This window comes from Lepisma saccharinum, chromosome 1, assembly GCF_977018435.1.
Source record: "Lepisma saccharinum chromosome 1, izLepSacc3.1, whole genome shotgun sequence".
In the NCBI taxonomy this organism is placed as follows: domain Eukaryota; kingdom Metazoa; phylum Arthropoda; class Insecta; order Zygentoma; family Lepismatidae; genus Lepisma; species Lepisma saccharinum.
The window spans coordinates 98,803,823-98,820,185 of record NC_139229.1 but is presented as its reverse complement, the minus strand read 5'-3'; the positions used below and the strand labels follow the sequence as shown (position 1 = coordinate 98,820,185).

At 37.8% G+C, this 16,363-nt stretch overlaps 1 protein-coding gene across 2 annotated transcripts in view; it reads right to left on the bottom strand.

Annotated features, from left to right (window-relative positions):
* LOC145998591 (uncharacterized) overlaps nucleotides 1-16,363 on the bottom strand; it is a 62,707-nt gene that overhangs the window by 23,225 nt on the left and 23,119 nt on the right. The window contains exon 2 of one of the 2 annotated variants that reach the window (XM_083135036.1): nucleotides 11,137-14,315. The exons of the other annotated variant lie outside the window; for it this stretch is intronic. Within the exon in view, the coding sequence (XP_082991162.1) occupies nucleotides 13,857-14,315 (459 nt within the window). The 3' untranslated portion in view covers nucleotides 11,137-13,856. Of the gene's footprint in view, nucleotides 1-11,136; nucleotides 14,316-16,363 lie in introns of those variants that run through there. 2 annotated transcript variants of the gene reach the window in all.

Here is a 16,363-nt window from a genome sequence, read left to right as displayed (position 1 = left end):
ATTTCAGTTTGTGTTCCATTTCTGTTGCGCAAATTATGATCAAATATTTTTGTGCAGATAAGAGAAAATACACTGAGAAGATTACATTAGTTGCACAGTACATATCTATACTTAGTTTATGTATAATCATTACAAGGAAATAATGTGTATAACCATGGGCGTATTTAAGGGGGATTCAACGGGTCCACCCCCCTCTTTTTTTGGTTAACTAAAATTACCAGTTTCCTTGTTCTATCCGCTTGTTCATAAAAAAATCCTTCGGACTTATTTCATTCTCTTAAATTAGAGACGTATAGGATGGGATACGGATGGGAAGGAAATTTCGTAATTCCACACACCAGATGGGACTGCAGACCAATATCTGCAATTTCCTGATAGTTTCGGAATTTCTGCGATAAGAAACTGCATTGAGACTGTCAAATCAGTTATTTTTCCCCCTCGAATCATATTAAAGAAATTTGGTTCTTAAAAACGTAGTGACACAAGATGAACAGAAAAGTATCAATACTAAGTGGCGTGACTTCCTGACTACAAACACACAACATTGTCGGGTCCAACATCCCCTCCCCCCATGCTCCCCAACAAGCTTCCGGCCAGCAGTGTCCTGGATTTTCACTTACGAAATAAAGCAACCCTAATCATACCAAAAGTTGAGCCATCCCTCCCCCCCCCCCCCGTGAACTATATATACGTCCATGTGTATAACAATATCCCATACTGAAATGGTACGATATAATTATTTTGAATTTTGTACTGCGAGAAAAGCCGCCTCATCTCGTTACCCCGAACTCATTAATTGGTTGGTTCACAACTTCACCACTAAGGATCTTATCGAGACGAGACATGGCAGCCTTGGTCTCGTTCTCGTTGAGAGTTGAAAATGTCTGTCTCGTGTTTATTTGTAAATGTCTTATTGACAGTCTCGTCTCGATTTATAAACATCCGTCTCGGTTTGGGAGGGCAATTCTCGTTCTCGTCTCAAGTCTAGAAAAATATAGAATTAACAACGTATACAAAGGCTTATCATTATAAATACAAAAAAAAACTTTCTTAATATTATTTTTATTATTTTTATTTTGACTCCTCGTTTCGACGGAACAGCCCTCGAAAACTATATATTATCCTGCTTATATATGCAAACCAAACTGCAGATTCAGAATTACCAGGAATGAACTGGCGTTGTAATTATTATACACAAAATTCATGATGTATCTGAGGAAGTCGCATGTTCCAGGTTTGACTCTCGACCTGGGCATGACTGTTTCCTTGTGAGTGACATTTCATTGAACTGGAAATTGTTACATGGGAAGATGTTTGCTCGAGACTTTGGGGACAGCTAGGGGGATGCTTCTATTGTTAATGTTAGTGTTGCTTACGAGACGAGGCATGTTCCGTCTCGTCTCATAAAAGGAGATGGGACAAGTGAATGTTTTCGAAATGAGATGGGACAGAAGAAAAAGTTCGTCTCATATCATGGCAGCTTGGGTGATACTTAGATTGTGCAGTTGGTGGTAGTGTGTGTGTGGGCATGGGCGTCCGGAAGGGGGGGCAAGGGGGGCAGTGCCCCCCCCCTGGAAAATGAAAGTCAACCAAAAATGATGTATTTCACACATATAATTTCATTTTAGCCACAATAATTGTGTTAATTATTGCATGAACATCATAAATTCAAATTTAAGCAATGTTTTTTTTAGAGAACAACACTTTTTGGAGAAAATGTGCCTTGTTTGGCCCCCCCTGGAAAAAAATACCTTCCTTGCCCCTCCCTGGAAAAAATCCTGCGGACGTCCATGTGTGTGGGGGGAGTTGTACTCCTGCACCCCGACTTCGAATACTGCTTGTAGTTATTCATCTCCATTGTAGCGATTAGCCAAAAGTGGGAAGAAATGTGATGTTAGAGATGATACATAATAAATTAACCATGCGTTCTCGTCGTTGCGGTTAAACAAAGTGAACGAAAAAGCGACGTAAAAGTAGGCTAAATACAAAAATTTGCAATATATATATATTAACTGAAGAAAACTGTCATTTACTGCAGGGAATTTAAAAACTCACCGTACCTTTTTATACCGTATCACCTCTTATATTGCAGAAATTGGCGTGTAGACCAGTGTGTTCTAAAAGTATTATCTTAAAATTTGTGAAGAAAATATTATGACGAAAATAATTGTAATTCCAGAAAAGGCATTCCTATAACATTAAGTTCTTGCCAGTCAGAACTAACCTATGTATTCGCAATGAACAAGGCTGTTCACGTGTTCAGCCATTGACTGTTACAAGGTTTGCTTTGTCACCCTAATGGGAAAACTCTCTACCGAGTGGCTGAATTATGGTAAATACTACTATATTGCTAGGGCATAATTCATCTCCAAGAAATGGAGCACAGATTTTTGCACTGGAAGTTGTAAGATACTTGTTTTACACAGTAACACGTGCATTTGCTGTCGATTCCGCGACTCATGCTAAGTTGACGGGACGAGCAGAAGCCCCGCCTACACGCATTTCTAAGTGATGACGTCAGAGGACCTCCTGTCTGTGGAGAGGACGTTTTCAAATCCGTGACGTAGTAGGTGAATTTCAGCTGTGTTTGAAGGCGTGTTTCTCGAGAACCGAAACAAATATCGCCGAGAAATTTTGCACGTCTCATGTTTGTGTCATTATCTGTAAAATGAATGGATTTAAAACGTTTTTCATGTCAAAGTGGAAATGTCCATTGCATACATAGCATGATGAAATCACGATAAAACAAAGACCGAGTCTACTGCCACGCGCATCTTTTTTGAGGTCCAAGCAGAAAAAAAAAAACGTGGCAGCAGACACTGCCTCATTTTTACTCTACCACGTTTTTTTCGATTTCGACCTTAGCCAAAGGTAACTGTTCGATCGAAACTATTAAAAACAAGAAAAAATATATATGGGCGCGTGGTATCAGGAGCTCGAAAAGAAAAAAATCCCGTCACTATCCCGACTTCGGGAAATTCCAAATGATAGGCTTAAAAGTAAATTCTCAATATTTTTGTTCCAGAAACGAACAAAATAATAATAATCGCTTGAGGCGGATATGGTGTGGACAATTCGAGATTTTATGGGTGTCACTTCGATCACCACACACTGTAGCATTGTAGCTCTCAATATTGAGGATGAAATCCCCTTATACTAGAATTTTTTTTGCAAAGCATCCCCATATAGTCTTTCTCACCATGTTAAAACATAGAAGTTACCCACCCCCTTCCCAGTTAAACGGAAGGTACGACCAAACATTCTCCCAGCTAACATTTTCCACTTCAGGCACTTACATATGTATCAGTCTCATTTTTCTGTTTCCTACTTTAAAATCTCCCTATGTTAAACTTTTATCTACCCTGAACTTATTTGAAATTTTCCCTGCAAATTATGTGCATTCTGCATAAGTGATAGATATTCTCCTGTTCTTACAATTGCTTCCCATAGTTGTTCTCTTGGTGCTATGTCAAAAGCATTTCATTACTTCCAGCACAAGAATAGTTCCAACAGTTTGCCCATGAATGCACGAGAAGCTTTCTCCAGCTGGTGGAATCTCCTGATAGGTGAGACCATCTTGGCTAGTTTTATTAACATACACAAGAACGTGCTTACGTACCTGTTTATTTAGTTTGATTAATTTTGGTAATCTCCGTCACCTTCCATATCGGATGTGGTTACCGAAATTAATCACATTAAATAAACAGGTATTAGGATACATAAGCACATTTTTTGTGTATATCAATATCTGTCTAAAGTCCAGTAATATGAATTGGCTACACTGTCCGGCAAGAAAAGGAAACACTGTTTCTCAAGCAAACACATTCAGTAGATAGGGTAATCTCTTTCCAGACTAATTCACCTTACTGACACACACTTGACCTCAGGTAATTTGCTAGCCCCTATTTATTTGAAGTTGGTGCTAAGTTGAAGTCTACTTTATGCATAGATATGCTAATTCAGTTGAAGTGGGATGTGAACTACTATGTGCCTCCATTGGGTATTGAATCTGGGAACCTTTGATTACGAAGTGATGATGTCACTTTTATGCCATCAAGAAGGTCCAAAGCTAGTGCTACTGCTTTCGATTATGTATTTTTCACCACATTTATAAATGTTGTTCATTATGTTTGGTGCTTTTGTATTAATGGAACAATCTGTCAAATTTTGCTGTTATTCATACTCCTTGGTTTGTTATATTATATGTCCATAGCACATCAGCCAGCCTCTGTGGCAGAGTGTTGTCAGGGGTCCCTGGTTCGAATCCTGGCCGGTACTTTAGTATTATACAGACTAACTCATTTGTCTACTTGACAAGGAATGCTTACGAGGTTAGGTTCCATTAGCATCGGAGGGGTGGCATGCATGTAACCAGTGTATATGCAGTTGAGTGTATATTGCAGAGGACATTTTTTTTGCAGCCGACAAAAGCGAAGAGACAGACCATTCCACTACCCTCAAGAGGAAAGGGTGCCCACCAGAGGCGAAGATATAGTACAAGCAATGCAAGCACTGCTTGCATAATTCGAATATCATCTAATGTACTTAATGTTCTAACCGTATTTAGTTTCCATCGCACTTGATTTCGCGAAAAAATGCGGCCGCAAACTCCCCCAGCAGCTCTGTAGCAAGCACCAGCCTCAATGCTTGCAGCCGTTCTGCGGGAAAATAAGGCCTCCGAAGGAGTCACATGGCGAAGAGTGAAATTCTGGTGGAACCCGTCCACAAAGCTTCTACAAAAAGCTGTGCTTTCCGAGCTTGCGTGATTCCCGAAAATAGCAGAGTTCAACCGAAAGCAGAAGGAGTCATCTATGGGTACGTTGCCAGCAAAAACTAGTAACGAATATTTGTCTTCATGAACACGTAAACAAGATCGCAAATATAATAATAATTGTTAGTCATAAAATAACTAAAAGAAGTTATTATCACTGTTCTAAATTCCATATATATCATATTATATTACAAATTATTTTAGATTTCGCGAAATGTAAAACGCGTAAAAAAAGTTGACATTGGGAGTTGGGGCAGTGGAATTTCTGCACCCCCGTGAAGAGTTTTCTCAGGGAGGGAGGGAAGATTGGACGGACCTTGGTCCTGCACCCTGCTTCCTGGTCGGTCCAGCTCAAATTACGCCAGAAGTGTTGACCGCTACCAGTGTTTGCAACTGCCAAATTATTTACGCAGTAATTCAAGTGAGCTCTTTCACAAATTTTACAATCAATAAATTGACTGCTTTTGAATAAAACTTGGGGTGAAAATAAAGCTATCTGAGAAAGAACTATCTACTGATATTTGTACATGGCATAGAAGTAAATCGTATACATTCTGCATATTATGAGCACAAGAATATGTTTTAATGATTGATTGATTGATTTGTTGTTTTAAGTCCACTTTATGCACAGTAAGGCTAATCGGGACTGGGCCTACAGTTTAAAATGGGATCTGAAACACTTGTGCCTCCACCGGGTATCAAACCCGGAACACCTTGATTACAAGGCAACGACACTACCACTGCGCCATTGGGGAGGCCCAAATATGTTTTAAGTTCTATTATTATGACGCAAGTGGTGTTCCCAGGGTCTTTATACGGTCCCCATTTTGTCATCTTTTTCTTCCTTTGACGTTTTTTCTTAGATATACTGGGCCAAAAGGGGGTTATGTCTACCATCCACCCCCCCCCCCCTTCGCCCCGGGCACGCCATTGAATGACACTTTATTACTTAAATATTAATGTACATACTCGTTCTGCTGAAATGATTCTGATTCCTCCGCGTAATTTTTATCTCCAAACTGATATATCTTTCCTTTGTGACTGATAAAATTAAGGAAATAGGTTGGTATCACTTTGTTGTTTCAGAGATTTTCAAAGTGATCTTGTGTGGATGCTTGCATTTGCAGTTGTGGAAAGCGCGTGGGATAGTGTGAGTGTTTGTTGCTTCGTGTTTTGTGCTGTGAATTTATCGGAATGAACGCGTATTTAGGAACGGTTGATGTGAAGTGCGGGTGTATTATTGAGCAATTGAAAATTGCTTCGTTTAGCTCGAGAGAGATAAGTGTTAAAATGAAAATCGTGGAAGGGGGTCGACCAACACCAAGAGTTTGAAATTTATTGTGGTGAGTACATCGTCTATGCATGTGTTTCTTTACTTTGAAATGATTTTTTTATTGTTTGTGTTTAACTTTTTATTTAGTATTTAAGTTACTCCAATGCGGTTTTTAGGGTGCCCAAAAATACTAAATTACATCATGCAGCGTAAAATAAACAAATGATTCCCATTTTTTTTTAATCTAAATCGGTTTTGGTCACCGTTTGACCATATTAAATAATAATGAACAAATAAAGGTACTAATAAGTAAGTAAGAAATTCCGTCTCCCTTTAGTCGTATGCGGAAAGTTCGCATATGCAAAACGTTTAATATCATATGAATAACGTTACCTGGATTTTTTTTAAAAAGTAAATGTGACGTTTGCGGATCATATGGTTTATTTTTAGTACAGTCACTTTATTACGATATTCTGACAAATCCAGCGACTGGGTAAATGAGGCTATAAACCTTGAATCTTTCCCCTCCGCATGTCGTTGTACTACATGTTTTGTTGTACTGAAACATTGCTTGCCTCCTTCGTAAGACTACGCTTCGCTACTGGTGCCCGCCAATGCAAGGGAACAGCAGGGAAAGACTTGGAGGCAAGTGTGCTAGCGGGTTATTCATATGCCTGTTTAGGGGCCCTGTTGCCGTTGCGGCATATCTGATCAGCAAGTGTTGTCACATTGGATTTCCAGAAAAGAGCTAAATCCTGCCTAAAATGGGGATACTATTTCTCTGAAGCAACAAGAGCTAGACTGCAAAGCCAAAGTTGGATTTAACTACAACTGAGACCGTTTACGTAATAGACAAAAATATAAGTGCTTGGTGCGATTCGTGATTTGGACAAACCTTGCTCCAAAAAACTAAGTTGGCAACAGTAGTACGTACATCTGGACTTCCTCCCATCACTGCAGGAGGGGAATTCTGTCGTCTGCTCAACGCAGAAAAGTCAAACTGACCCAAATGTGTGGTTATTCTTCCCCTTTCCACCTCTTTGCAAAGAAACAGAGATGGTTGACAAGGCTCGACTACTATTCACTGAATTTTCATGGTAACTCTCTCATGAGTGATAGTTCTTTCTAGGAGTGATTGTGGCTAAATAAATCATTGAGCGGATTGGGGGGAAAAAAATCCTGATCAAAGGCATGTTTTTTTTTTGGGGGGGGGTAGGGTGGAGATGATAACGTCTGATGGCAGGTAACACTTTCGAAAAAGTCACGCCATGCCACTGATTAGCATAAATATAGCCTAAATAATAATTTTTCATTGTATTTATGCTAATGGAACCTAACCTAACCTCGTAAGCATTCCTTGCCACGTAGACAAATGACATAGTCTGTATAATAATAAAGTACCTCCTGGCCTTGCCATGTGTGATCTTTGTGAGTGTTCCTTCATCAATTTCATCATAGCGTCACTCAGTGGCGTCGCTAGGCCCTTTTAGGGGGGGCTTCAGCCCCCAATCCCTCTATAAGCCCCCCCCCCCAATTTTTAGCTATTATTACATACAGTATTTTGAGAAAACATATTTGAACAATTGTTAATGCAGGAACATACCTCTAGATACATATTCTGGGAAAGAATCGTTTCGTTGTGACATAGTTTTTTTTAAACCACGATCTTACATCTGACACATCATGTCTTTAGCTGGTAACAGTGCAAACGATCGCCGTTATTTGTTCTATATTCACAACGGTTGCTACGCGAGGAAACGGTAGTGGTGCATTTTGTGTTACGGAGTTTGTGATATTGTGTGTTTGTTATCAAAGTTTTTTGTGACATTTACTGTTGTTCGTACAACAATGGACAAATTTATTATTCGAAGTAAATGTTCGTGCAGAACTAAAAAATCTAAGTAGCACTAGATGGGCTTGCCAAATAAGGTGAGAAAAACTTATGATGCTCTTTTGAAATATCTAAGGAAACCATCAGATTCAGCAGATAAATGTACAGCCCTAGGCCTTTATGATTTTTTGAGAAAATTCTCAATCATGACGTGTCTGTTTATTTTCATTGAGCTTCTGTCCTTAACAGAAATTCTCAATAACAAGTTGCAGTCACCAAGCCTTGATATTGCGGAGGCAATTGCAGGTGTTAATGCAGTGCTTGACACTTTACGAGTTATGCGAAATGAAGAATATTTTAACTCTGTATACAAAGAGGCAGAGTCATTTGCGAAACAGAAGGTAACTCTCAATGAAACAAGTGTTGAATATTATTCAAAAGTTCACAAACATGTTCACACATTACCATCATCACTGAAAGACCACGTTGTAAATGAAACCCTGGGGCACAAAACTGATACCGATAAACCTGCATTCTGCGGACTTTTTTACACTATCGTTGATCGAATGATAAATGAGCTGGAAACTCGTTTCAAAGATAAAGCAACTTCCAGTGTTCTGGTTAGAATTCAGCATATGTCACCTTCTTTACTTACAACAAATTTTGACTTGTTTTTGAACCCTCAATTCTTGAGTGGTTTTTGTGACTATTTTCAATTACAAGTGCGGATCGCTGAAATCATGGTTGCAAAAAATTACCTAAAGAACTTGACGTACACCATCACATCCATAGTACATTTAATGCATGCCATTCCAAAAGACATGTTTCCGAACTTATGCAGAATGTTGCAAATTGCTGTGACATATCCTGTGACATCAGCATCGTGTGAGAGGAGTTTTAGCTGTTTGAAGAGAATCAAGACATTTTTGCGTAATAGTATGGGCCAAGACAGACTTTCCTCACTTGACATACTGGCCATAGAAAAGGAAGAGTGTCATGAATTGTGTGTGGATTGTGTTATTGATAATTATGCAAGAAATTCGAACCGCAGAATACAGCTGATACATAAAGACATAGTTCACCAGCATTAGAAAAACAGGATAAGAATATCCTTCTGTTTTCATAAACATTGATTGATTGATTTGATGTTTTAAGTCCACTTTATGCACAGTAAGGCTAATCGGGACTGGACCTACAGTTTAAAGTGGGATCCGAACCACTTGTGCCTCCACCGGGTATCGAACCCGGGACCCCTTGATTACAAGGCGACGACGCTACCACTGCGCCATCGGGGAGGCCTTTTCATAAACATTAATGCAGTAAGTCTATGTTAGTTTTAATTCCTTATGATTGTTATATATTATTGTTTTATTAATCACTTTGCTATTTTCAAACATTAAAAATATTTACAATAGTAGTAAGTCATGTATCTGGTTGCAGCCCCCCCAAAGCAGATGACCTAGCGACGCCACTGGCGTCACTTATCCTCATCTTCAGGATTAGCCAGAAAGTGGCACAAATGTGAAGTCAAATAAACCAACTAACCATAGCACACATTTTGTAATTTTCCAACGAAAAAAGTCTCATTGGCAAATATAAATCATGCACATTGTACAAGATATTATTTTTTTAATAGTTTGTAGCTTCAAAACAAGAAAAAAAACAATTGCTTTACAATTACACCATACATGTGTAATTTTTGTCACTCACTTTTCCACATATATACATCAACCTAGAAAAGATAAATCCATGAAACTGTACATAAACGATCCTTGTATTTATTGTACAACAAAAACTTTCAATCCAATAATTTTTATGGGAGAAGTATTGCATGTCCATAATTCAATGGTTAGCGAGTGAAATCTGTTTGAGCACCCTTGCCTGGTGAAAAGACCGCTGAATGATCATTAAATGTTATGTAAAAAAATGATCAATGTTAATTATTACAAATTAGTACTGCATTATGATAGGATTTAATATAAACATACATACAAAATAGAGGCAATATAGTTCTAAAATTTACTGAACATTTACATAAATGATAAATGATATTTGCACTTATAATATCAACAAAAAATGTAGTGTAAAAAGGTTGACACACAGATTAACTTTTTGAAAAGTTGTGGAAACTGTGAACCAGCTAGATGGCAAGCTTGAGCAACACTGTCACTAATGCCAAACACCCAGTTTGTTTTCCTGGTTGACCCACAAAACTTTTCAATATGGAATAAAGAAACTCGTAAGTAGATCAGGGGTGTCATGTATGTAGGGTCAGTTACTACTTGAGCAATTGGTCGGAGACTATATTACAAACACTACAGATAATGTCACAAAATAAAGTTACAAGTTTTATGCATACCAAGGCAGGCACCAAGAAAAAATTATGGAAGGCCAGATGTGGCCCATGAACCATAGTTTGGATAGTCCTCATCCAATATATATAAAGCCCCAATCCCACCACTCACTCACTCACTCACTGACATAAATGTTCTCCATGAAGGAAGCCCCGGAGGCGAAAAACGCCCGATTACGACCCCCCATGAAATCGTCCCAAAAGGCCGAGAAAATTCAAAAATCCCTCAATCGGCCCTTCCTTAAGGGTGAAAATGCCCTTTTCTCACGTCCTTAGCAACCGTTGCCACGGGCATTTCTTTTGCACACATTGTTTCCTTCAATTCTTAATTGTCCAGCTACATTATATTTCTCACAGATAAGTAACACACAGATGAATCAACTCCTGGCTTTGAAAAGGTGCCTGAAACAAGGGTGACATCTACATAATAAGGAGTTTCAGCCCAGATACAATTACGTTATACTCAATGCGTAAATATCTACATCGTGCTTGTTTTAATTAAATGTTTAGGGGGTATAATGACATGCAATTCCTTAGAGCTTGCCGTGCCTGTTGTTGTCCATGGAAACGGACGTTGCTAGGGAACTTAAAGAAAGTTTATTTTCACCCCGGAAGCTACTGTAAGGGAATTATGCTAGACTTTCCGATTTTCAAAATACGAGCATCAGCATTTATTACAGAGGCAAGGTAGGGATTTGAGGGGAATGACGGAAAACAGTTATTATCCAATTACGTTCAAAAATGTGAAAATAACAAAATATGTAAATATTGAATTTTCAATTTAGTCGCTATTCAATTCGTTTATGCAAAATATCCAACTACTTATCTTGAAACGGTTATTACTTACTCAGTTCATTATTAAGAAAATATACAATAATATTTTGAATATTTGTACTTTATTAGAGCCCATACACACATAACGTTACTTTCTAAACTTTACAAATTAGTGAACTTGTACACATGTTCCCCATCATCCAATACAACATGCAGACATTTTCAAAGTCATTAAGGTCATTGAGGAACCCCATCTATAACGTGATTGCGCCCACAACGTGGCCGAAGGTCACGCATGCGAGCGTACAAGACGTGGCCAAAGGCCACGTCGAAAGTACTCGTGGTTTTGAAAAGGTGCCTGAAACAAGGGTGACATCTACATAATAAGGAGTTTCAGCCCAGATACAATTACGTATATATTGTTATACTCAATGCGTAAATATCTGCATCGTGGTTGTTTCAACTAAATGTTGAGGGGGTATAATGACATGCAATTCCTTAGAGCTTGCCGTGCCTGTTGTTGTCCATGGAAACGGACGTTGCTAGGGAACTTAAAGAAAGTTTATTTTCACCCCGAACTACTGTAAGTGAATTATGCTAGACCTTTCGAATTTCAAAATACGAGCGTCAGAATAATTTATTACAGAGGCAAGGTAGGAATTTGAGGGGATTGACTGAAAACAATTATTTTCCAATTACGTTTAAAAATGTGAAAATGACAAAAGACGTAAATATTACATTTCCAACTTAGTGTCGCTATTGAATTCGTTTATTCGTTTATGCAAAACATCCGACTAATTATCTTGAAACGTTTATTACTTACTCAGTTTATTATTAAGAAATTAGACAATACTATTTTGAATATTTGTACGTTAGTGCCCATACACACATAAAGCTACTTTCTAACTTTCCAAATGAGCGAACTTATGCACTTGTTCCCCTTCATCCAATACAACATGCAGCCATTTTATCCCATCTATAATATGATTTTGACCACAACATGGCCGAAGGTCACGCATGCGAGCGTACAAGACGTGGCCAAGGGCCACGTCGAAAGTACGCGAGTTTAGATTATAAAATACACCATGTATATGAATTATTTTGCCAGAATACATTGCCTGACTTCTCCAGGTATTTTCAAATAAATTTCCATATTATCTGGTACAGTTTAAACTGTTTACAGCAGCACAGTTTTTTGGTACAATACAAAACTAGCAGCTAAAATGACAAGAAACCATTTTATAGAAGTACTGATTTCTAATTAAAACATTTGTTTGTTTGAGTTACTGTGTTAAGATCACTTTATACACAGAAAGGCTAATTGGAACTGGAACTACACTTTAAAGAGGGATCTGAACCACTATGTGCCTCAACCTGGTATCTAACCCGGGCTTCCCTGATGGTGCAGTGGTAGTGTTGTTGCCTTGTAATCAAGGGCTCCGGGTTCAATACCCGGTGGAGGCACATAGTGGTTCGGATCCCACTTTAAACTGTAGGTCCACTACCGATTAGCCTTACTGTGCATAAAGTAGACTTAAAACACCAAATCAATTAATTAAAGTGTCACACAGGTAACACATTTTGTTAATGCTTTTCATGCATTCAGGCTATGTTATCATACTCAAGTTTTTTCATTTGTTAGCAGACACCACAGAAAACTTTGCAATTCTATGAAATCTGTTCATTATGGATATTTTAATCCAATATCCTGTCTAGAACCCTACATTTGATGTGTAGAATGTCACACATGTAACGCTGGAATGCCCCACTAGGGCTGATCTGATACCCTTTGAACAAATACCCATATTGATGTCAAAACTCTTATAGATTCCCACTGATAACAATATTTGAAAATTGTAATAATTAAAATCTGTTCAAAATACTGATCATTATTAGTGTGTTAAGTATTCTACTCGAGTTATATGCACCAAAAGAATTTTGATTTAAAATATTCAAGAATTACATCATAATATTAAAATACATGTAATCACAGAATTCAGTTTTTCACAAAAACTGGTGCAAAATACTAATTTTGTATAATTTCCAGGACATCTAGACTCTGTGAAAGTGTTGAGAGACATTTTTGTAGATCCCATGAGAGACAAAAATGCCAGTACTGGCTGACATTATATGTAGTGATGCATTGGCCCCAGTATTGGTTTGGCCCTAGATTGAACTAATAAACCCCATGCTCTGGCATTCAAACCCAGGACATTAGGTGACAAGATCAAAGTCGACCACTTATGTGCTCTGACACCTATTTAACCTCTGCCTTGATTGTGAAATAGTCCTGTACCATATACTACAAAAATGTATCCCCCTCTATAACAGCCCTATCAAAGGATTATAATGATCTTTAAGCAAGAAGGGATGCATTAGAATTATTAACAAAACCTGCATTTTCAATGACTAATCTCTCTATACATTATTAGGTTTAGAATGAATGATTTGTTTTGCTTGACATCTCTGCCAGTTTTAGCTAATTGCGAAGATGAGGAGGAATGATGATAAAATGAAATAAACAAGAGGACAATCACAAACACATATGGACAGGACATACACAAGTCCCATAGAGTATTATACTGGTCACAGGTCCAGATGCCAGAGCCTCGCCAGTCTGCAAAATGCAGTCCAGGGTGGGTGTCTATGGTGACAATATGCAAAACCTCAAGTGTGCATTATTTGCACAAATGAAATGGTCACAGAGTGGCTTCTAAACTTCCCTTACAAGCCAGGCAACTAATGTAATTGAAAGGACACTTTCTTAACTTTACAGTGAGCACTCTTGTAGTACATTACTATGATGAAGGAAGTAACATAGTCTCACAATATATGTCTTCACACAAATTACACTTTACCGGAATTCTTCACAAGTTACCACTTTGATATAGTTGCACGTGGGATGATCTTGGCACTCAATGATATTAGCATCATGATTTGTTACAGTTGCCTCATTTGATTCCTCAGCATTTGTTATTATCGTAGATTGCGAAAGCTGATTAAGTACCCCTTTGAAAAGCACTTGGTGGATCAAGTTTTCAGCTAACAAACGTTGCATTTTTTCCATTTCTCTCAGTTTAAAAGACACTGTTTTTCCAAACGTATCACATGCATCTTCTCTCGTGAGTGGCATTCCACCTCTCAAAGGCTGTGAAGGAACTGATGTAATCTTTCTTCTCTGTATGACTGGTGGTTCCATGGGTACTATTTTGATATCAGGCGGAGTTAAACGTTCTGATGGAGTTAGACATTCTGTTGGAGTTATAGTTTCTACTTCAGTTTCTGTTTCAGTTGGGGGATCTGGAGTCACACACTGGAAGGAGAAAAATGTAGTCACTAACTACAATAAATAGGTCTGAGCTGGCAGGTATCAGTTGAATTTTATTTACCGATAACACCCAATACTTTTCTGGCACTTTGATTGTTTGCGGAGTCTACATATCCTGGAAGTTATGCAAAAATTCAAAGTTTCCAATGATTTCGTACCAATATTATACGGAAAACTCTCATTTGCGATTGTTTTACAGGTATTTTTATATTCTGATGTAATTTTTGAATATTTCAAAGCAAAACTCTAGTAAATTTATGCTTATAATTGCAGTGGAATACTCACCCACTAATCAATATTTTGAACAACTTTTAATTGTTACAATTTTTGAGCATCGGTATCTGTGGGATCGTTAAGAGTACTACAGCCCCTGGCCATATTATTAGACGCACCACAATTTTTTTTTGAAAATAATAGTTTTGAAAGGGGAAAATTATACAAAATTCACCAATAGTTATCTGAAAAATTTCCTGTACATTATTTGAACCCTGGCAAATACGAGGAATACGTACAAATGCACTTTCTTGCATAACATTGATAACAATAATTGTAATAGTAAAAATAATACATAGTAATGTAATTCGACACAGTGGACAATTTTAACAGTTCACTTACTTTTCACATTTAAAATGTTGCAATAGGATTTCTTTGTGGCTGAACCTTGATTATTGTAATGAACAATATGAAACGAGGAGGTACTGTTGTTACAAACAATACAAATGTCTTTGTTGTTGAATGAACATGCCGCAGTTCAATTAAAGCTGAGTTGAGAGGAGGACGTCTTGCGAATAGTGAATCGTATTTGTGCTAAATTTTGCAGTGATATTGTTTTTGTACACTGTCAGTATATATTTTTAATTTAATTATTAACATTAGGGAGTCGTGGGTAAAAAAAAGTGGCTTGACACCGAGAAAGATGGCTGAAATTAAGACACTAATAAAGACAAAAGTCTTCTCTAATCGTAAGATTTCTCGACGATCTGATGTGTCTGAAGCATCGGTGAGGCGAATAAAGAAGAAAATTGAATATGGTGGACAGCGTGAGTCAAAAAAGAAGTACAGATGTGGACGTAAAACAATTTTTACTCCAAGATCCTTACAATGTTTGAAGAATATTTGCCTCACGAATAGATTTGCAAGTACAAAGGAACTTAAAGGTAAACTTGAAAAGAGTGGTGTTCGTGCATCTGAAAGAACAGTAAGGCGTAGGCTCTCTGATATGAACCTGAAGGCACTCAGACCTGCTAAGAAGCCAAAATTAACCCCTGCTATGATTTGTAAACGTTTTCGTTGGGTAAAAGCTCACAAAGAAAAAGATTTGAACTTTTGGAGATCTGTTTGCTTAAGTGACGAGTGCAAGTTTGAAATCTTGGGGAATAAATCTCAGTTTGTGAAGAGACGTCCAGGTGAAAAATACAATCCCGATTGTGTTGTGCAGACTGTCAAACATCCGATAAAAGTTATGATTTGGTCAGTCATTAGTGGCAACGGTACAGGATGTCTGTATTTGGTTCAAGGAAGAATGAGGCAAGAACAGTATAGGGAAGTGCTTAGAAGAAAGTTGCTACCTCAAGTAAGAGAATGGTTCCCAAATGGAGAACTGTTTGTATTCATGCAGGATGGAGCCTCATGCCATACCGCAAAATCAATAAAACAGTTTCTACAGAATGAAAATGTCCCTCTCTTGCCCTGGCCGGGAAACTCTCCAGATATGAACCCAATTGAAAATATTTGGTACCTATTGAAAAAAGAAGTGGCAAAGGAAACAATTACGACGAGAATTGGCCTAATTGAAAAAAAATAATTCAAGTGTGGAATCACCATCCTCATATGAAAGAGACAGTACAAGCATGCATTGATAGTATGCCAAGACGAATCCAAGCACTGATAAAGACCAAAAGCGGCTCAACCAAATATTAAAATTGATTCCAGTTCTATGTACATATTATATAGCTAATATTCAAGAAACACAGTAAGAAATTATATTTGTAACTATTAATGTATCAAGTAATTGTTGTTTTTTGTTAAGGTTG